Source organism: Peromyscus eremicus, chromosome 4, assembly GCF_949786415.1.
Source record: "Peromyscus eremicus chromosome 4, PerEre_H2_v1, whole genome shotgun sequence".
NCBI lineage: Eukaryota > Metazoa > Chordata > Mammalia > Rodentia > Cricetidae > Peromyscus > Peromyscus eremicus.
In genome coordinates this window covers 129,286,762-129,307,509 of record NC_081419.1, presented here as the reverse complement: position 1 = coordinate 129,307,509, position 20,748 = coordinate 129,286,762, and the positions used below count along the sequence as shown (strand labels likewise).

General features: G+C 51.5%; 3 protein-coding genes across 3 annotated transcripts in view; 2 read left to right on the top strand and 1 right to left on the bottom strand.

Moving 5' to 3' along the window:
* Nucleotides 1-1,560, top strand: part of LOC131908675 (fer-1-like protein 4) — a 39,159-nt gene extending 37,599 nt beyond the window's left edge. The window contains exons 42-45 of the mRNA XM_059259709.1: nt 84-325; nt 723-1,003; nt 1,078-1,178; nt 1,256-1,560. Of these exons, the coding sequence (XP_059115692.1) occupies nt 84-325; nt 723-1,003; nt 1,078-1,178; nt 1,256-1,448 (817 nt within the window). The 3' untranslated portion in view covers nt 1,449-1,560. The remainder of the gene's footprint in view (nt 1-83; nt 326-722; nt 1,004-1,077; nt 1,179-1,255) is intronic.
* Nucleotides 1,561-2,826: 1,266 nt separating this feature from the next.
* Nucleotides 2,827-18,044, bottom strand: Ergic3 (ERGIC and golgi 3). The gene is made up of 14 exons (XM_059261737.1): nt 17,916-18,044; nt 13,733-14,137; nt 13,527-13,597; nt 13,331-13,418; nt 13,012-13,131; nt 11,628-11,721; nt 10,598-10,763; nt 10,446-10,503; nt 4,940-4,971; nt 4,178-4,274; nt 4,034-4,098; nt 3,357-3,493; nt 3,216-3,271; nt 2,827-3,023 (listed from the first exon to the last, which is right to left on the bottom strand). Exons 2-14 carry the CDS (start codon nt 13,818-13,820, stop codon nt 2,944-2,946), a joined length of 1,152 nt encoding a protein of 383 aa, XP_059117720.1. The 5' UTR covers nt 13,821-14,137; nt 17,916-18,044; the 3' UTR covers nt 2,827-2,943.
* Nucleotides 18,045-18,092: 48 nt separating this feature from the next.
* On the top strand, nt 18,093-20,419 carry C4H20orf173 (chromosome 4 C20orf173 homolog). Its single transcript, XM_059261738.1, has 6 exons — nt 18,093-18,174; nt 18,309-18,632; nt 18,789-18,946; nt 19,024-19,173; nt 19,349-19,397; nt 20,133-20,419. The coding sequence occupies exons 2-5, from the start codon at nt 18,360-18,362 to the stop codon at nt 19,389-19,391; spliced, it is 624 nt and encodes a 207-aa protein (XP_059117721.1). The 5' UTR covers nt 18,093-18,174; nt 18,309-18,359; the 3' UTR covers nt 19,392-19,397; nt 20,133-20,419.
* Nucleotides 20,420-20,748: the final 329 nt, after the last annotated feature.

Sequence of the window (20,748 nt, the reverse complement as noted above, 5' to 3'; positions counted from 1 at the left end):
TCCGGGCCCTCTGTGCACCGAGAGCTGGGTTCTGGGTGTGGCCCCAGCCCTGATGCCCGTCTTGCTGTGGCCTTCCTCCCCAGCTGGGTAAAGGGGCTGGAGCACGACAAACAGGAGACAGATGTCCACTTCAGCTCCCTGACCGGAGAGGGCAACTTCAATTGGCGCTTCGTGTTTCGTTTTGACTACCTGCCGACGGAGCGAGAGGTGAGCGTCCGGCGCAGGCCCGGACCCTTCGCCCTGGAGGAGGCCGAGTTCCGGCAGCCGGCTGTGCTGGTCCTTCAGGTCTGGGACTACGACCGAATCTCCGCCAACGACTTTCTTGGTACTTGGCTTTTACTAGCCTCAAGCCTACATTTGCTTTGTTCCTATTTTCCTTGCCTCTGCCTTTTCTTCTCTGTCCCTGGGTTCCCACTCTAACCCAGCTTTGAGCCCTGTGACTTCAGACCCAGGCTTGAACCATTGTTTTCTACCTGATCTCGGTGTTCAGGGAACGTGGTGTAGTAACTTTCTACCCAAGGCTCTGCCTCAGCCCTCCCCATGGACCCTTCTGACGTTGCTCTGAATCTCCATCGTGGCCTTTGATTCTTGCCTTGGTATGGTCCTGGACCTCCGGCTGGTTAGGAAGTTTATGGCTGTGGTCTGACCACTGTATTCTCCCTTTGGTACTTTGGCTGTCTCTTCGACCCCTCATCCTAACCTCGTGAGTTTTGCTCTCACAGGATCCCTGGAGTTGCAGCTCCCAGACATGGTGAGGGGGGCCCGGGACCCTGAGCACTGTTCTGTTCAACTAGCCCTTGGTGGGGCGGGGCCGAGGTGCAACCTGTTCCGCTGCCGTCGATTGCGGGGCTGGTGGCCCGTAGTGAAGATGAGGGAAGTGGAAGAAGTGGAGCGGGAGGCCCGAGAGGCTCAGGCTGGCAAGAAACGCAAGAGGAGGAGGAGGAAGGGACGGCCAGAGGACCTGGAGTTCACAGACACGGGTGGCAACGTCTACATCCTCACGGTGCGTAGTCTAATAACCAGTGCCTAGCTCAGGGCTTGACTGTGTCCACTGACGGCCTCACCATTTCCTTCTAGGGGAAGGTTGAGGCGGAGTTTGAACTGCTGACTGTGGAGGAGGCAGAGAACCGGCCGGTTGGGAAGGGGAGAAAAGAGCCAGAGCCTCTGGAGAAGCCTAAGTAAGTAGCCCCAACTTAGGGAGGCGGGGCCACTGGCAGGAGTTTCCTGGTCATGACACTCCACCCTTCCCCAACAGCCGTCCCCAAACCTCCTTCAACTGGTTTGTGAACCCCCTGAAGACCTTCGTCTTCTTCATCTGGCGCCGGTACTGGCGCATCCTGGTCCTGCTGCTACTGCTGGCGCTCATCACTCTCTTCCTCCTCCTCGTCTTCTACACCATCCCTGGACAGATCAGCGAGGTCATCTTCAGCCCCATCCACAAACACTAATCCAAGGGACAGGGACACACCTCAGGGTGCCAACCTTTCAACCCTGCTCTGGAAGGCCTTCCTTCCAACGCGGGCTGTAAAGGTTCAGCACTTGGGTTCAATAAACCTTATCACAGGCCCAGGGGCTGCCGGTTCCGTGCAGCACAGGACCGTTTTTGTAGGTGGTAAAGGACCAGCGCTCTCAGGTAGCATCAAGAGCTGGGGGTCTGCTAGAATGCACAGGGATGGGAGACTGCCCACATGGGACCCCAGGAAAGAACAAGCCCTAACGACTGAGTGAACTGCTTCCTATCTTCCTTCCAGAGGCTGGGTCCCTCTCAATCTGCTCACGGCTCTACCTTCCATGACATCTGAGCACTTTGATCCATTAACTTCTTACCACCCTCGAGAGCGAGGGTGCCTGCTAAAGCTTTTAGTGTCGAAAAAAGAAACCTCAACCCAAACTGGCTTAAGTGAGAAGGGCCATTACTGGTTTGGTTGGCTGGCTTCAGGCAGCTGGTTACAGGGCTTAAATGATAGCACCGGTGTGGCTGCCTCCTAGCTTAGCCCTGCTGTCTCCAGAGGACGTTACAGGCAGGTTCCCCCCGAGAACTGCAGGATCACTGTGCAGCTCCACGCCTCCCTCCTCCAGAGTGGTCTGGTTTACCATGGGTGCTGGTGGCTGGCACACTCGGATGGTGACCTTCCTAAGAGTGTGAGGCAGACCAACCTTCCTCTCGAGGATGAGTGGGTTACCAGAACCACCCCAGGTGACCAAAGGGTCACCACCCCGATTCCTCAGTGATCAATCACCTGGCCCTCGGGCACCCTCTCCTTGCTCTCACTCTGTACTTTCCCTGGCACAGTCTTCGGGGGAAACAGGTGATCTGATGAACTGACCACTGTCCTGGCTCAGGCAGGGGCTGTGGTGTGCGAGCCTCTGGGCCATGACTGAGTGCACAGAGATAAGGTCTCATAAGCAGCCCTGGTTAGTCCCGGGCATGGCGCCACCTTCTTCCCCGCTTTTCAGTTCTGCTTCCATAGGGGTCTCAATGCCGAGACACCGCGGGGCTTGGCAGAGAGCAGAGCCTCATGACTGAGTCCAGGCTGTGGGAGGCAGCCTATCACTGCAGAAGTGACACATTCCGGCCTGGACTCAGCCGGGGATAGTGGCAATGCAGTCATCTACTCCACAAGCCACGGTGGCTCTAAGATATGGACCTGAGAAGTTGTCTGGCCACAGAAGAGCAGGGACTAAGGACGCGGCTGTGAAGCCATATTGAACAGGGGATGCACGTGTGGGACTCCCAAAGGGCTGGCCCCGGCCTGTCAGTATGTGGCCAGGAGGAGGGGGGCTGTTCCTAGGTTTCAGCCAGATCCCAAGAACCACACTGAGAGCGCCATTCCTATCAATGTTTACCACCCTGGGCTGACTCTGGAGAGGAGGGATGTGGGGTATCGAAAGAGGCTGGGGATAATCACAGGGGACAGAGGACAGGAAGGGCAGGGAGGATGACTACGTTGTCTTCCCGAGATCAATTTTCTTCTGGATGGCTCGAGCAGAGTGGTAGATGAGTGAGTCGATGAGTCCAGCCACTGAGGAGGGAGAACAGGGCTAGCACTGGCTCACGTGGAGCCCTGCCTTGTCTAACGTCTCCTGGGCCTTAAGGTACCCCTCCTCCCCAACCAAAGCCCGGGGCACTGCCGAGGATGCCACTCGGCAGAGGAACCCTTGCCTAATCCACGGCACTGGGAAGCCACTCCCCACACAGGCACCCTGGGACTTACCTGTAAACATGCCCCCAATGATGGCGCACACACCTGTCAGGAAGTGGGTGAAGGACCTGCAGAGCAACAGGAGGGCTTGGTAGGCACCCGCTCTCACAGGCCCGGAGCCTTGGCTGCTCCCACCCCGTGCCCTCCCCTCACCTGTGTTTTTCTGTCAGTTTCACCATCATGGGTGAGAGTTCATACAGCACAAAGACCCCCGGCAGGCCCTGGTCACCCAGCAGCCCATTGGCGACCTTCTCATGCCTGGTCACCGAGAACTGGTTTGTCCTCAGCACCTGCGGTAGAAAGGGAACCAGAGGCAGAGTAAGGTTTATAACCTGCCTCAGGGCTGTTCTGAGCCTCGTCAGGCCGTGACTATATGAAGGGACAGAATGAAGCTCCATGACGGTAACTAGCATCGCAAAGCCTAGCTAGGGACCTACAGTTTCCACCTGTCCTAGCTACATCTGACGGATGCTTTCCCTGGTGGTCCAGGGATGAGAAAGGACTCACTTCCTTGCCCCTCATCCCTTTTACACCGCTCCACAGACCACAGAACAGAGTAGGCCCAGGGAGGCTTAGCCAACCCCCAGGCCAGCACAGACAATGGGGGTCAGTAAGCACCCAAGGACTGTCTGGAGGCAGTATGGGAAGCAGGAAGACCTAAGAGTGTCTGGCCTGTGTCTCCAGTGAGGGCATCACTAGCCCTGGGCCTCAGCTTTGCATCCATCAGATGGGACTGAGAGCAGCATCCCATTCCCCAGGCCGGAGGAATGACACAAGGACTTCCGGGCCTGTCAACCAGCTGGAACTGGACCCTGTACCCCTCAACTCACCTCCCCATCCACTTTCATGTACACTGTGGGTACCACCTTCACAAAGTACTGGAACATCATGGAGGCTGTGAGAAGGAGAGAGCACAGGCCATGGGTGCCGGGCAGGGTTCTGGCGGTAGAGGGCGCTACCTCCCAGGATGATACCTTGGGGTGCAGTGACATTGGTGTGGTCCAGGGGGTTCACAATGCCTGGATAGTCCTCTCCAAATGACAGGTGCTTGATGTAGTGAGTCATGTTGATCTGCAAGAACACCAGCGTCTGAGACCTGACAGCATGCAACCCCCACAAAACTGTCTAGAGTCACAGAGTGGGTGCCGGAGCCTGTCAGCACAGGTGGGGAGAGGGAGGGGTGGAGGCAGGGCCCTGCACCGGAGAGGCTCTGGCTTTAACGGAAGAAGTGCCTGTACCAGGCATCTGTTTTCACTCAGGGATCCCTTCCCAGTCCCCAGGTTCCTGGGGCCCCAGGGTTTAAGGTACAGCTGCACACAGCCACAGAGTGCACAGAGACACTAGTCTTGCCCGGATGCCTCAAGGGATGGAGGCCTAAGCTAGAAGCCCCCAAATGCCAGCTTTCTGAGGGACAGTTAGACATGTAAATCTGATGGTTAAGGGGAGCCAACACTGCCCTCTCTTCTGAAAGGGCAGACTCCTTAGTGTGGCTCCAGTCTCAAGTCCTGGCCCTGCCAACTCATACAGCCTTGCCATCCATCTCCGCCCTGGTGGCCTCCTAGAAATGTCACACTCCATCCTGGCTTTGCTCTGAGCTTCCTTCTGCTGAGGATGTCCACCGTCTGCCCTTGGTCTGCATACCAGCAGAACATGGAGAGTGAGTTCTCCCCATTTCAGACATGAGCAGAGCCCAGTCTCCATGCCATCCACCCCCATGGTTCCCGCCTGGTACGTACATTGTCAAGGCCGAAGCTCTGCAAGTCATGAACTAGGAAGGAAGAAGAGAGAGTCACCAGGCAGGCAGGACCAGGTTCCTGGCTCCTTCTGAGTCTTTTCTCAGGCCGTCCTCCCCCCAGGGGGTACGACGCACCTAGCTCTCCCTGACCCCTCAGTCACCCACAGCCTGGTACCTCTGGCTCTGCTTAAGCACAGCTGGTCAGGGCCTACCCTGGACCTGGATGAGAGTTCACAGCCTCCCGCTGGGGTGGACAAGAACACAGATCTCTCTCCCTGGACAGACAGAGGGAGCTCTAGGCACTGACTCCAGGCTGGGCTTTTTTTTTTTTTTTTTTTTTTTTTTTTTTAAACAAACATTTAATTTTTTTTTTTTAGATTTATTTATTATGTATATATACAGTGTTCTGCCTACATGTGTTCTTGCAGGCCAGAAGACAGCACCAGATTTCATTATGGATGGTTGTGAGCCACCATGTGGTTGCTGGGAATTGAACTCAGGACCTCTGGAAGAGCAGTCAGTGAGTGCTCTTAGCCACTAAGCCATCTCTCCAGCCCCAGGCTGGGCTTTTATCTTAGGAAACAAAACCCATGGACAGGTCTCTCTAACCAGAGTTAATGACAAATCACTGGACCCCAACATGAATGGGGACTCCCTTGCTTCTACCCTCAAAATTCTCCAAAGGGAATTTCATGAGTTCCCTGAGTCAGCAATTTCTTCCCATCTTCTAATCCCTATTGCCCACAGTAAGGAACCCCACGTCAAAGGCACATCCCAGGGGCAAGTCACCCAGCAGCCAGGTCAGAGAAGGCTCCATCCCCGACCCATCCAAATCTCCCCCCATTCCAGGAGGGCAGGCTGCCTTGGAAGTGGGGGGAGGGCCTCCCTGGGGGCAGGGTCACTTACTCTCCACAGCATGAACTGCAGCATGGGGAAGGGGAGGAGAGAGAGGGAGGAAGAGAACAGATTCAGAGCTTCACAGTGACATCTATGGAGCAGACCCAGGGTAGGAGGGAGGACTGACATTCCTGCTTTGGCACGAGGGTCTAGCCCCAGCTAAAAGGCCTCTTCCAGGGCCAAAGAGGCATAAAAAGAGGCTTAAGCACAAAAATATCCAGTCTAGGAACAAAAAAAGACCTAGAGCCTTAAAATCCTCTTCCAGCTGTGTGACCTGGGCAAAGCACTTGGCCCGTGCTCTCTGGGAGGGCTGTCCTGAGGATCTAAGGGGGGCGAGCGGACCCCTGGTCAACTTTACAAGACACTACACTACCCCGTATTATTCACCCTGCGATCAACAAGGATGTTAAAGGTACTTGAAGGCCTCAACGGCAGACCTCTGGCCACAGGCCATTGTAGCTTTGTGTACGAGCATCCTTGGACTCAAGTCAGCTGCCCTGGGGTTCCTGCCCCAGAAGGCAGACCTAAGCACAGAGACTCTGCTGTCATCCCAGCCCCACCTCTGGAGTGTCCGCAAGGCCTATAGCCCATAGCTTTACAGTGATACACGGATGTCTCCCTATGGTCTCAGGAAATCCATGTGACTCAGCCTCCTCCAGAGTAAAGGGGTGGGGGTTCCAGAGCTCTGCAGGGTCCTCCAGGCCACCTACCTCTCCTCATGCCTTTCCCTCACTGCAGGCACAGACTACATGAGAGACTACAGGCCCCCATGCCTGCTCACCTTAGTCACTCAGAGCAGCTCAGGACCATTAGGTTCTGCTCATCCTCTGGACTCCTCTTACCTGGTAGCTATCTCCCGGGGTGACGCTAACTCCCACCCACAACCTACCGGGTAGCAGTGACATCCGTCTTCAGCCTCTGCCTAGGCCCTTCCCTCTGCTTCACCCTCAGCCTGGAAGGCTTTGTCTTCCAGCCCCAGCTCCATGATGTCATCTCAACTACTATTTGGTCTCCCATACCTATCCCCTCTGAGGCCAAAAGAGAAAAGGCCTTACTGCCCTTTTCGGAACACTGTTCCCGATCCACTCTCAAAGTCCTCAGCCCCCACACGGTTCAAGGCACCCTAATGTTAATCATGAAATTCTACCAGGCACCCCCAAGACAGTTTTAGCAACTACCTGTCCATCCTTTATGGCACCCGAGTCGCAGCTTCTGGTGAGTTCCAGTCATGTACATGAGCCTTGTACATCCTGTCCTCCCAGGTCCTGGGCAGCCCCTCCCTGCTCCGCCCTCCCCCTCCCAGACCACCAGCTATTGGCCATTCCCACATCCTGACGTCAGCAGTAGCTCCACCCTCTCTACTTTCAACCACAAGTACCCCATGCTCCAACTGCCAGCCTGCTAACTTCTTCCTGGTCCCCCCCCACCCCATCCCTCCAGTACCCCAAAGCCAACCATCCTTCGCCACTACGCCAAAGGCCTGTGGAAGCTGTGATGGCCTCTTTACAAACTCTTTTGACTCCTTGTCTGTGCAGCAGAGCGACACTAAACCCCAGAAAATCCAACAGGTGTTCTCACTTATACCCACTGTCCCAGAACCCAAAGGCCCTGCTGTTGGCCCTCTCCTCAGCCTTCGGCCAGTGACCTTGCTTCTTCCTATGCCAGAGAAGAAGCTAGAAGAGACGCATGCGCTGGTCCCTGCTGGGCCTGGAGTCTGCTTTCCGGACTGTTGGAACTGGCCTTTCCACACGCCCACGGCCTAGACTGTCTCCTCCAGCCGCCGCTGCACCACAGACTGGCACTCTCATCTCTAACGTCACTTCTGTCCTCTTCACAGGGTGACTTTCCACGGCCCTGCACAGGAGCCGTCTGTCGGCCTGTGCACCAGTTCCTGGACATATTTCCTCTGCTCCCTAGTCATCAGTTCTGTTACCATCCCCTAGACCAGCCATTCTCAACCTGTGGCTTGCGATCCCTTCAGGGCTAAACGACCCTTTCACAGGGTCAGCTAAGACCATTGGAAAACACAGATATTTACAGTATGATTCATAACAGTAGCAAAATGACAGTTATGAAGTAACAACAAAAAGTAATTTCGCGGTTGGGGTCCCCACATGAGGAGCTGTACTGAAGGGTGGCAGCACTGGGAAGCTGAGACCCAGTGCTCTAGACTGTGGCAGTGATCACACCTATCTGCAGGTTCAACTTCAAGCACCTGCTGCTCTAAGGCAATCTTGGCAGTTTGCCACATTTCTCGTTATAGCCACGTTCTGTCAGGGCCACCAATGACCACTACACTAACATCCCACATTCGGCCTTTGCTTGGTGTCCAGAAGCACCCATCCCTTGGCTCTTAGGATGCCACGTTCCTTGCTCAAGCTCCCACCTCACCAGCCGTCCTTACAGTCTCCTCCACAGTCCCCATACTTCTGGCCTCTAACGCTAGAGCCCAGGTGGTACTCAGCCCTTTGAGTTCCCTTCTCCAACAAACTTCACCTGCAGGGAGAGTTCATGGAGTCCCACAGCTTTAAATATGTGGGAGGGCTCAACGTCTGTGTCTCCTGACTAGTCTCTGTCCTTGAACTCCCAGCAAATGCTTACTTGGTATCATGAGGGCCTAGGAAATGAGAATCCTATTGGTCTGAATGTGTCAGAAGCTGAATATCTGCTCTGTACTCACACCTTCAAACAACCACACCCGCCCCTGAGTCCTTCTCATGTCTCATAAATGGTAGTTCCAATCTTTCCACTACTTGGGTATAAACTCGGAAGTTATCTTGGACTCCTTTGTACTTCTCTGTCACATCAATCAGCTGCTTCTCAGCTCTACCTATAACACATCCAGAACACAATTGCTTCTCCACCTCTATCAGCATCACTCTGAGTTAAGGTCCACCATCTCTGCTAGGACTTGTCACTGCAGACTTCCTCATTGACCTCTCCTATTCTGTCCTTTCTTCCTCCAGCCTTCTGCACACACCATCAGGTGCTGTTCACCATGTGTTTGCTTGATTTTTTTGGAGACAAGGTTTCACTATGTAGACCTTGCACTACAACTGTAGTTCTAGGCTGGCCTGGAACTCAAAAAGATCCTCTGCCTCTGCCTGCTGAGTGTTGGGAAGGCATGCTTACCTTCTTACTTTTTGTTTTTGTTTTTGAGACGGAGTTTCTCTGTGTAGCTTTGCGCCTTTCCTGGAACTCACTCTGTAGCCCAGGCTGGCCTCGAACTCACAGAGACTTGCCTGCCTCTGCCTCCCAACTGCTGGGATTAAAGGTGTGCACCACCACCGCCCAGCTGGACTTTCTTACTCTTTTAAGGGGAAGTCAGATCACACCCTCCAGCAAGCCTGACATAGCACAGAAGCCTGGTCCCTCTTGCCCTACAAAGCTGTCTGCTCTCCTGTAGTCAAGCATGCTCTTCTGTTCACTCTGTTCCAGCCATCCTGTTGCAGTTCCAGGTACTTGCCCAGCACACTGAGGCCTTTAGGACCTCTAGTTACTGTTCTCTCTACTTGCTCTACTCTTCTCTCCTCTGGACAGCAACCCTGCTGGCTGCTTCACTTTGCTCAGGTTTGCACAAGTGTAACCCCAGAGTCTTTCCTAAACACTGTAACTAAAACAGCAGACACACTGTCCCTCAACCATCTTTATTCTGCCTTGTTTTGGTCCACATTATTGTTTACTTGTTTATTTATTTATTTTGAGACCAGGTCTCACTATGTAGCCCTGGCTAGCCTAAAACTAACCATGTAGATCAGGCTGTTCTCAAACTCAGAGATCTGTCTCTGCCTCCCAGCTGCTGGAGTTAAAGGTGAGTACCACCATGCTTGGCTTGGTCTACATTAGTTTTTGTTTGTTGTTGTTTTTCAAGACAGAGTTTCTCTGTGTAGCCCTGACTGTCCTGGAACTTGTTCTGTAGAGCAGGCACTGCCCGGCCACATTACTTAGTAGTAGAGGATATATCATGTATTTTATATGCCTGTCTGCTTCTTTTTTCTTTTTCTTTTGGTGGAGAGAGGGTGTTGAGGCAGGGTCTCATGTAGCTAAGGCTAGCCTCAAACGTGCTATGTAAGGGAGGATGACCTTGAACTGATCCTCCTATCTCTACCTCTCCAGTGCTGGGGACCAACCCCAGATGTCTGTTTGAATATTCTGAGTGCAGGGACTGCTGTATCTATATAGCTAGACTAACACACGGTACCCAGTAGGTGATTACTAGACATCTAATGAATACATACATAAACACAGTTCACAAGTACAGAATCTGAGTTCCAACCCAGTTTGGCTTGCCCAAGCCTCACACACAATCATCTGATTGGGGGGTGGGGGGGGTGGCTACCACTGAAACAAAGCAGCATTTAACCCAGGCTCTGTGCTACAGTCCTAACTCCCGCACCACACAGGCTGGAGATCAACCCAGGGCTCATGCACAATAGGCAAGCACTCTACCAACTGAGCCAGATCCCTGCCCTGTACTCTTTCCCACTGTGCTAAACTGCTCTCCTACTCTGGCTCAAAGCGAAAGGAACATTGGCCTAGCGAGGGGCACACCAACCAGCCAAGAGGGACCCCAAGAGCTAAATGCCCCTGGCTGATTCTGGGTCACTTACCATGCACATGGGACTGTTGGAAGCTCTTCCCAGGGGCAAAGTGGAAGTTTCCAGCCACCTGTAGGGGATATTTCCTCTCATTCTCCACTTCAACTGTGGCGTTTGCCCAGCCTGGCTCAGCCCAGCCATCTTGCCTCCTTCCCTCCTGGTACCTTGTTGACTTCCAAGAAGCCGTACACCTGGCAGCCTTCGTTCTTCTGCTCCTGCATCTTCTGGCTGAAGCCCTCTCGTCGACACTGCTCAATAGTGTCTGGGTTCTTGAAGGCCCAGCCTCGACGGCGGTACGCTTCCCGCACATCTTCACAACTGTTACAGCACCTGTCGTGGAGGAATGCAGGGGTGAGAGCATGGCCAGGGTGGCACCCGGGAAGGCAAGCCCAAACGGTTGTCTGCTGCAGAGGTTCTGCCAGCCTCCTCCCTGATCACCAAGTGTCTGCACTATTTCCTCGGTGTGAGCAGAATACTTAGAGCACACACCCCTATGCTGCTGGGGGCTGTGACCGGTCACAGGAGAAGAGGCAGTGATGGTCGCACTGTATTGTGAATGTCCTTAATGCCAATGAACATAAAAACAGTTCAAATGCAAACTTTAGGCCCCATATACTATTATTATTGTTGTTGTTGTTGTTGTATGTGTCTGTGGTCCTGTGGACTCCAGGGCCTTGTGCCTGTTTGGCACTGAACTGTAACACCAGCCTTACTTCCCCCAATTTCTTCTTTTTTTAAAAAAAGTACATCTTCCTAAACCTGTTGAGTCAGTTTCTTAGGTCTCAGGGCTGGGGAAACCACACGGCAGTTAGCACATGCTGGAGGCATCATAACGTAGCCTTGGCCATGTACGTCAGGGCTTTACATATAACCTAACACTCAATCTTTATGTGACTTTTGCAAGGAAGGTGTTACCACCCTCCTTTATTAATAGAGAAGTGATGTGGCTCGAACTGAAGACGAGAACTGGGAAACTGGCAGCTGGACTCCAGAGATCACCTTCAAACTGCTTCTCTAGGTCTGCAGCTGTCAGGTCAGGCCTGCTTACTAACCTTCATCATGAACCAGGATCAGTGAGGGCATCCATCCCACCCCCTCTAAACTCGAGGTCCCATCTCCGCAGTCTGAACAAGGCTGCGTGGCTAGTCCCAGTGGCTGATGAAAACCCACACCATGCCCCAGGGCTCGGCTCACTTGATATCTTCTGACTCAGCCCCATAGCAGCTCTCACAGCGATTGGGGTCCAGCGAGTCTGGGTCAAACACCGTCACCTCGACTTTCCCAAGTTCTAAGGAGAAGGCAGAGGCAAAGCACAACATGAGGCAGACAGAGTGACATCTGCAGCCCTATAGCTCTCACACGAGTCCTTTGACCACGGCGGTGGGGAAAAACAAAAGCCAGTACTCATACAACACAATGACGGGCCAGGTGTCAGGCACTTCACACACACTAAGTATTGCTAAGAAAACAGGAAATACTAAATATCAGCCGCTACAGGGAACTTTACCTAGTCTACTTTATTCCTAGAAGACTCTATCAAAATGGGTCTGAGCTTGGAGTAGTAGTGCACGCCTTTAATCCCAGAACCTGGGAGGCAGAGGCAGGTGGATCTCCGAGAGTTTGAGGCCAACCTGGTCTATCTACATAGAGGTTCCAAGCCAGGCAGAGTTACATAGTGAGACTCTGTCTCAAAAAAAAGAGGGAAATGAGAAGGAAAAGGGCCTGAGGGTAACAGAGACAGCTGCTTAGAAACAGGAAGTGAAAGTGAGCAATATACCAGGACTTTCATACACTTTACCAGTGATCCCCAACTTATGATGGGGTTACAGGTGGATAAGCTAACATAGCCTAAAAAAAATGCATTTAATACATCTAAGAGACTGAACACCACAGCTTAATCTAGCCTGCCTTAGACATGCTCAGAATACATACACAGCTCACAGCTGGGCAAAACCACCTGGCACAGAGACTATTTCCTAATAGAGTACTGGTTATCTCGAATAACTCACTGAATCATCTACTGAGAGGAGAGCAGAAAGGTTGCATGGTATTTCACACCCTCACAAGGTCAGAATGTCGTAAGGTGGGAACCGTCTGTCCCCATCCTGTCCTTTATCTCACGTACGGCATACTACTGTTTACCACTACTTTATAGTTGGTGCTCAGAGACTGCAAGACGGCACTGGACCCGAACCCAGGCCATTCTACTTGAGAATTTAAACTCCTAACCTCAGGCCACTGGTACCGCAAAGAGGGAAAGTACTTTAGCCAACGTGTTGGGAAAGCAAAGGCAATGTTTATCTAAGGAAGACCCCTGCTCAAGCTTGGGAGTATGATAACAGTAAAGTGTTCTGCTCTTAACCCCGGAGCCATCGCTCCAGCCCCTAAGGTATTCCACTCAATGTGCCCATACGAGATGCATGGATTCAACTGACTCTTGACTCTTAATAGCTGGAGAACCCTAGGCAAGCCTGCTGACTTCTGACTAACATGTCGCTCAGCCTGCAACAGTCCACTTCCGGAAGGCAGTGAGTATGCCCAGCTCTAGGATCGGAGACCTGCCCCCTCCCTCGGTTACCATGACGTTCAGCCTCTGAGCTCACGGGGATGCCATCCTTGTCTAGTCGTTTCTTGAATAGGTTGTGCTCCACATCCAGCTGCTGCTCCCCAGCCACATCCATGGCATCGATGCTCAAATCTGGAAAGAGAGAGGTACTATGCCTCCAGGGACCTGGAGAGCCGAGCTTTGATAGGAAAGATGTATCTCGTGGAAGAACTGGACTAGGGGAATGAAGATAACCTGGCATCCATTCCGGGATCTAAGGCCAGAGGTGTAAATCTGGAAGCCCATCCAGCACACCCAGGACTCCAACTTCCACCCACAATCAGGTACTCACAGGCACAAGGCATGTGTGGGAAAAGAACATCGATGTTGATCTTCAGTTTATCTCCCCGAGACTTGTCCACGTAGAGCTCAGGATGCACCTGGAGCGACACTACCTCAGTCAGATTTGGCCTTACCCCCTACCCCGCTTTAAGGGTCCTACCCTTAGAACGCTAAGCCCCGCCCACGTTCTAGGCCACGCCCCTTACCTCGGTGGTGAGATAATACTGCAACTCTGACAGGAACAGCAGGAGCATGAGAAGGCCACTGACTATGGTCACTGCAGGGCGGGAGCGAGATTTGGAATGGCCTGTGTCCCACCACTCAGCCTCTAGCAGGCCAGGGAGAGTCTCGGAGCCCGAGACAAACGCGGGGGCAGCTCCCTCCCCACAACCCCGCCCGCTCCGGGACCTACCCGTGGCGCCCCCGCAGGTCTTGACCCGGAAGTCCTCTAGAGTCTTGGGATAGGCATCGAACTGCTTCAGCTTCCCCAGCGCCTCCATGGGGACCGGCCGGAAAGGGTACACCAGCCGTCCCGCCCCTCTAGCCTCCCGCTTCCGTCCTGGCGTCTGGGCCACGCCCCTCGCTCTTTGGCGCAGGCGCAGCAGTGCGTATGCGGGCTCCACCCCTTACCTGCCTTCTTACAGGCTGTCTGACCTGTGGGCGTTGCCACGCTCCCTGGCGAGGATTGGGCGGCGCCCCTAGGTGGGCGGGCCGGGAACGGAGAGGACGGCGCTTGAGTGGCTGCACCTGTAGTAAGCGCTTCTCCCCGGACCTTAGGACCTTATAGGACAGCGCTTCCGACGTGTCCCCGCAGTAGCTGCAGCAGCATCAGTTAGAATTGGTTCCAAGTGCAAATAATTGGTTCCCACTGACCGCATCACAATGTCCAAAAGTGACTCCAAGGTGTTTCCAATGCGGTTAAGGCACGAGAATACCAGTGGGTATTAACCAACTGGCGAGTTGGCTCAGCAGGTGAAGGCGCTTGCTACCAATCCTGATCACCTGAGTTCGATCCCCAGGGCCCACATGGTGGAAAGAGAGAACTGATCACTGCAAAATGTCCCCTGACCTCCACACGAATGCTGTGGCATTCCCGTGGCCACACACAAATAAGTAAATATAATTTTAATTATTTTTTTTTAAGTGGGAGTTGGGGTGCTGGAGAGATGGCTCACTGACTGCTCTTCCAGAGGACCGGGTATCTACTCCCAGCAACCACATGGCAGCTCAGAGCTGTCTGTGACTCCAGTTCCAGAGGACCCAACACCCATGGCAAAACACCAATACATATAAAATTAAATTAAATTAAATTTAAAAAGTGGGAGTTAGCTTCCATTTTTCTCAAGCGCAAACTGATCAATAATGGAACCCAGTTATACTGGACCTCAAAGTACCCTGGGTTCTTAACAGCTTCCTAGTGTTACTCCCAGTGCTTTCTGGATTGACCCAAATCATCCTACTGGACATGGGCAGTTCATGCTCCACCCCTCCAGGCCTAGGCTGTAGAGTGGAGATTGAGCACGCCCTTATTCGCTTCCTTTTGGCTGTAGAAGAGCAGCTCTGGCTTAATCCAACTGTGATGACTAAAACGAAATGCTCCTGAGTTTTAGTTTGAGACAGGGTCTCTTTTTGCTGTCCAGGCTGGCCCAGAACTCCTGGACACCACCTGCCTCAGCCTCATGGGATCTCATAGGAGGTTTTTGTTTTGAAGATTTATTTATTTATTTTTATGTGTATGTGTATCTGCATGTGTTTATGTGCACCAAGTGATAGCAGAGGGCATTGGATCTCCTACAAGTAGACTTATGGGCAGTTGTGAGCCACCCAATGTGTGTGCTGGGAACTGAACCAGGGTGCTCTGAAAGGGCAGCAACTGCACTGAGCTCTTTCTCCAGCCCCAAGCTTAGAGGTTTTGATTTAGAATTCCTGCTTCAGGTCATAAATCTCACTTTAGGAATCCCATTTTATGCTGTTGAGTGGTTTGCCTTCCACCTAAAGATTTTTTTCAAAGGTTTTTGTTTGTTTTTTTTCCTTTCTCGAGACAGGGTTTCTCTGTGTAGTCTTGGCTGCCCCGGAACTCACTTTATAGCCCAGGCTGGCCTCGAACTCAAAGATCTACCTGCCTCTGCCTCTAGAGTACTGGGATTAAAGGCATGCAGCAGCACCACCAAGCAAAGTTTATTTTGTATTATTTTTTTATCTTAGACAGGTTCTCACTATGTAGTCCTAGCTACATAGAGATCTGCTTGCCTTTTCCTCCCAGGAGCTAGGGTTAAAGGCATGTACTGCCATACTAGCTCTTAAATGTTTTTATTAGCATATATTGACTATCCACAATAATGGGTTTCATTATATCTTCATACATATATAGAATGTATCTCTCTCTCTCTCTCTCTCTCTCTCTCATACACACACACACAGTTAACCTCATTTAGCCTTCTTCCTTTCCCATAATCCCCTTCACTTTCCTTCTTCTTTCATGTCTTTGTGTGATCATGTGATCCACCGCTTACAAAAATCTCTGCTTCCCCTACCAACCATTATCTGCATATAAATCCTCGGGTGTTGATTGGCCCAATCTTTTGGAGATTTTGTGCAGATAATCTGAGCTGTTATGAGATCAAGAGTGCAACTACCATGTCATGCCCAGAATTCAGAATTCCAAGCTGTTCTCCCTTCTTCCTGTAGATCTTACATTCTCTCCACCCCATCTTCCGAAATGTTCCCTGAGCCTTGAAAGGTGTAATATGGCTGTTCCACTTATGTCTGGGTATTCAACGGTCATGTACTCTTGGCACTTTGACAGTTATGAGTCTGTAGTGCCCCCTGAGCACCTTTGACCAAAGCTGATCACTGAACTGTTAGGTATAGGGGTTTGTTTTGTATGTTAAAGTTTACCAGGCCATTTGCAGTGGTTGAGTCAGGAGGACTGCAAGTCTGAGGTCAACCTGGGCTATGTAGGGAGACCTAGTTTTTAAAACAAAACATACAAAAAAACTGAAACAAAGGCCAGTCATGGTAATGCTTGTAATCCCAGCACTTAGAAGGCAAAGGAAGGAGGATCAGGATTTCAAGGCAGTTCAAGGTCAGCCTGGGCTGTGAGAACCCATCTCAAAACAAAAGATGTACCAGGTAGCAAATACATATGCATGAGTCCATGAGGTTGGTCAGAGGCAAAACAGAGCCAAACTAAATGACTATATATAGGGATCAGTATGTAAATTTTCAGGTCTCACTCCAGGAAAAATGGAATACAAAAACTATCTGACTTGAGTTTGATCCTAAGAACCTGCATTAAAAAAAGATGGGTGCAGAGGCTTGAGAGTTGACCTGGTAGTTAAGAGCATGGCTGCTTTTTCAGAGGACCTGGGGATAAGTTTCCAGAACCCACATGGTGGCCCTCAACCATCAGTACCTCCAGTTCCAGGAAATCCAACACCACCTTCTGGCCTTTGTGGGTACTGCATGCACATGGTGCACATACATACATATAGGCAACACACCCATACACATTTACCTTTGTGGGAGGAGCTCCCTACTGGGGCCTGGCAGCTGATCCACAAGCCACAGAACCAGAATGACACTGACCAGCTGCCAGAAACTCCCTGGAGATGGATGTGAGCAAGCTGCAGACTGTGGTTTAAGACAATTTTCCTTTCTTCAAGCTGAAGGATTGAGCTCAGGACCCTAATCAAGCTTGTGTGGGAAGTGCTTTTACCCACTGAGCAAGTTATTATAATTTTTTGAGATGGTGTAGCCCTGGCTGGCCTGGAACTCCATTTGCAGACCAGACTGCTCTCAAACTCACAGAGATCTGCCTGTTGCTGCCTCTCATGTGCTGGGATTAAAGGCTACACCAACATGCCAGGCTGCAATTGGTTTTTAATGAGGAGACAAATTTAGCATTCTTGTCTAAAAGATGAAGTACACTGATTTGTTTTTTATATGTATTTACACATATGTATCAAAGCTGGGCCTTGTTTACTAGTGTGAAAAATAACTACATTATAATGGGAGCCAAGTTTAGCATATTGGTTTTGCAAGGAGAGTTGTTGGGGTTTCTTGCTTTTCTGTTACATTAATAGTACTAGCTATTCTGGGCAGATGAAACTGTTCTGTGGGGCTAGGGATGTGACTCAGTGAGTAGTTTTGTTTGTCACTAAGCCTGGCAATTCCTAGAACTCACAGTGCAAGGAGAGAACCGGCTCCTGCAGGCTGTCCTGTGATCACCACACACATGCGCCATGGAATGTATGCCCCCCCAAGCACATACACACTAAATGAATGAGTGTAAAACAATTGAAAAACCTTTCTGTGGTTGCTTCCTTTGTTAGGGAAGAGTTTTTGATACCATAGTATGTGTATAAATTATGTGTGTATATATGTATTAGTAGGGGCTACAGGTGTCATAATATACATCTAGAAAAAATGAAATAAAGTACCATAATACTTTGTGAGTTGATTTTTAAAAAATTAAAGGAGAGAGTAAGAATTTTGGAGGGTCACACCAAAACCATAGCAGCAGGGGAAGGTGGGTCATTTACTGACAGAACAGTCTTGCAAGGCTTGGCTTCTAGGGGACACCACAAGTTTACCTCAGGCTTGTTCCAGTGAGAGATCTCAAGACGTCTGAGTGGAAAGAGAGCTGAGGACAGTGTGTGCCCCTGGGCTCTCACTTCCCAGCATTAGAGAAAGAGGCTGGAGACTTTCCCCAGGCAGGCTAAAGGATGGTGGTCACAATGTGGACTTTGTGATGCCCTGGGATGACTGGGGTGGCCCCGGCAGCCCGTCTTTCCTTCTGCAGGGAGCACTTATGCTCTCTCTGTCTGTTCTAGCTTCTTCCCTCTAGGCCAGGTCAGAACTCTCCCTGGGGGTGAGAAAATGGACAGGAGGGGAAAGTTGAAGCTGGAAGAAAGGCTGGGGAACTGTGGAGACCAGCATGAAGGGATGCTAGCACTGTCCATGGCCTCAGCCCCATGTCCTTTCAGGTAGAGAAGCCAGTCTGCTGTCTGCCCCATGAGCCATTGTCTGGGCCAGACATGGAGAACTGCTGGGTCTTTTGGGGGCTCGTCTTGTGGCTGATGGCTCCCTACCTGGATTGGACACATGAATCAGCACCCCAGCAGGAATGGACATACATGGTACCACAGCACTCTAACTGGCTGTGCTTCAAATTTGGGGAGCATGGCTGCCCTCCACAGACCCCCAACTGCTCCACCTGCCACTACACAGTTGGAGGATGGAACTGGTTTGAAGCGTGTTATGAGAAGAGCATGCGGTACTTGAGGAGGACAAAAGCGCTCTGGTGGCTGGTCAGTGGTCAGCTGGGCCCTGAGCCCTTCACTTTCCTCCCAGACCCAGTTCCTCCCCCATCCTCTGGCCCAAACCTCTTCTCCTGGCTGTGTGTGCTTCTCCCCTCTTCGGTCTCGGCCCCCCAGAACCCCAACTTCTCTTTCTGCTGTTACCAGGGCATGAACTCAATAAGCGAGCTTGGAAAAGTGTGGAAGAAGCTACTGGAAGTGATTTCCAGGTCCCTCCTGTACCATTTTGATTTCCCCTGTGTGCCCTGTGTCATGCTGGGGAACTCTGGCCTCAGCAACACCAACCAATTGTACGTGGCTTTCGGGTAGGCACTAAGGAGAAGGTGGTAGGGCCCAGGTCAGGCCGGCCCCAGGTTCTGTTAGTCTCTGCCATTGTTCCCAGGAGGAGTCAGGACACCATCCACAGGGCTGAGGCAGATACTAGGAGTCAAACCACAGGACCCTTCATCTGTCCCAGGAATGCCAGTCACCAGGGTTCCTGGAGGCAGCAGTGGTTCCTGGAGCTTGCGGATCTGGTGCCCCGAATGACAAGGTAGTGGAGATGTGCAAGACCTTCTCAGTGTGGAGGTACAGGGAGGTCTCCTTGAGAAGATGGGAGGAATGCTGGGGAGTCTCTGCTGCCATGCTGGGGATTGCATCTGAGGGATTTTCTTAGGTCTCTGGAGCTTTCTAGAATTTCACCATCTCCAATTCTTTCTCAACTGTAGATTTTGGAACAGTCTGATTTCCCTAGAGGCACGAGATAGTTAAGATGAGGTAAGGAGGATGTGGCTCCTGCTGTGGGGAGGGACTCAGGCTAGCCCAGGTACAACCTAACATGGGCAACTAGCTGGACAACTGCCAATACTGGAATTCACGATCTGGTCTGCATGGGCAGCAGGAACTCAGTGCATTCATTACCTGGTATCTTCAGCATGGAGGCCAAAGTTCTGTGTATACACTCACTCCACCCTGCCTTCCTCTCTCATATTCTGCACTTTAATTTTTTAAAAAATTATTTTATGTGTAAGAGTATGTTGGCTGCATGTATGTATGTACACCATGTTCATGCCTGGTGCCCTCAGAGGTCAGAAGAAGGAGTTGGATTCCTTGGAAATGGAGTTACGGATGGCTCTGAGCCACCGTGGGGGTGCTGAGAACCAAACACAGGTCCTCTGCAAGAGCAACAAACGCCCTTAACCACTGAGCTACTTCTCCAGTCCATGTGCAGTTCCCCAAAACTGTAGTTGCCCTCTGCCTTTTCACAGGCCCTCCCTTCCCTGTCTGGGATCCCCTTCCCATGCAGATCAGGGACCAGCTAGTTGATGCTTTTTGAGGCCCAGGGTAAGTCTGGGAGGTGTTTATCACACTGTGTTCAGTTTGTCTTCCCTAGAGAGGGGAAGCTCTGTTCTCTCCGAGCTCCAGAAACAGCCTGTCACCAAATGAAAGAGAGAACCAGGGCTAAAAAACAGGATGCATCCTGCTGACATGCACATCCCTCTCATATGCCAGGCCACCCTCTCTGGATTTGGATCAGAACAGCAAAGCAGTCCTATTACGATAACCAGACCAAAGGCCCCCAGACGGACCTGTCTGCATGGACTAGAGAAGCAGAAACAGAAGTTGCTTGTCAGCTAAGATGGACAGACAAAGCTACCATTCACAAGTGACAACTGCTGAGGCATGAATGCTGGAGAGTTTTAGGACAACAGCCACATAACTGTGAAGACATTCATAGGTGAAGATCTAAAGAAAATGGTATAAGATCAGTCTGGTACTGAATAAAATCTTGGTCTGGCTCTCTTCTCTGTAAGCACAGTATCTGTGGAGGAAAGGCCAGATCCTAATAGCAATGCCTGTCTGTCTGTCATCACCTATCTGTCTGTCTGTCTATCTATCTACCTACCTACCTATCATCTATTTATCTATCATCTATCTATTCATCCATCTATCTTTCACTATGTATAGCCCTGGCTATCCTGGAACTTGCTCTGTAGACCAGGCTGGCCTCTAACTCAGAGATCTGTCTGTTCTTGGGCAGAATATTACAATGTAGCCCAGGCTGACCTTGAACTCATGATGTTCTGGTCTCAGCCTCCTGAGGACTGGCATTACAAGTATGCACTGC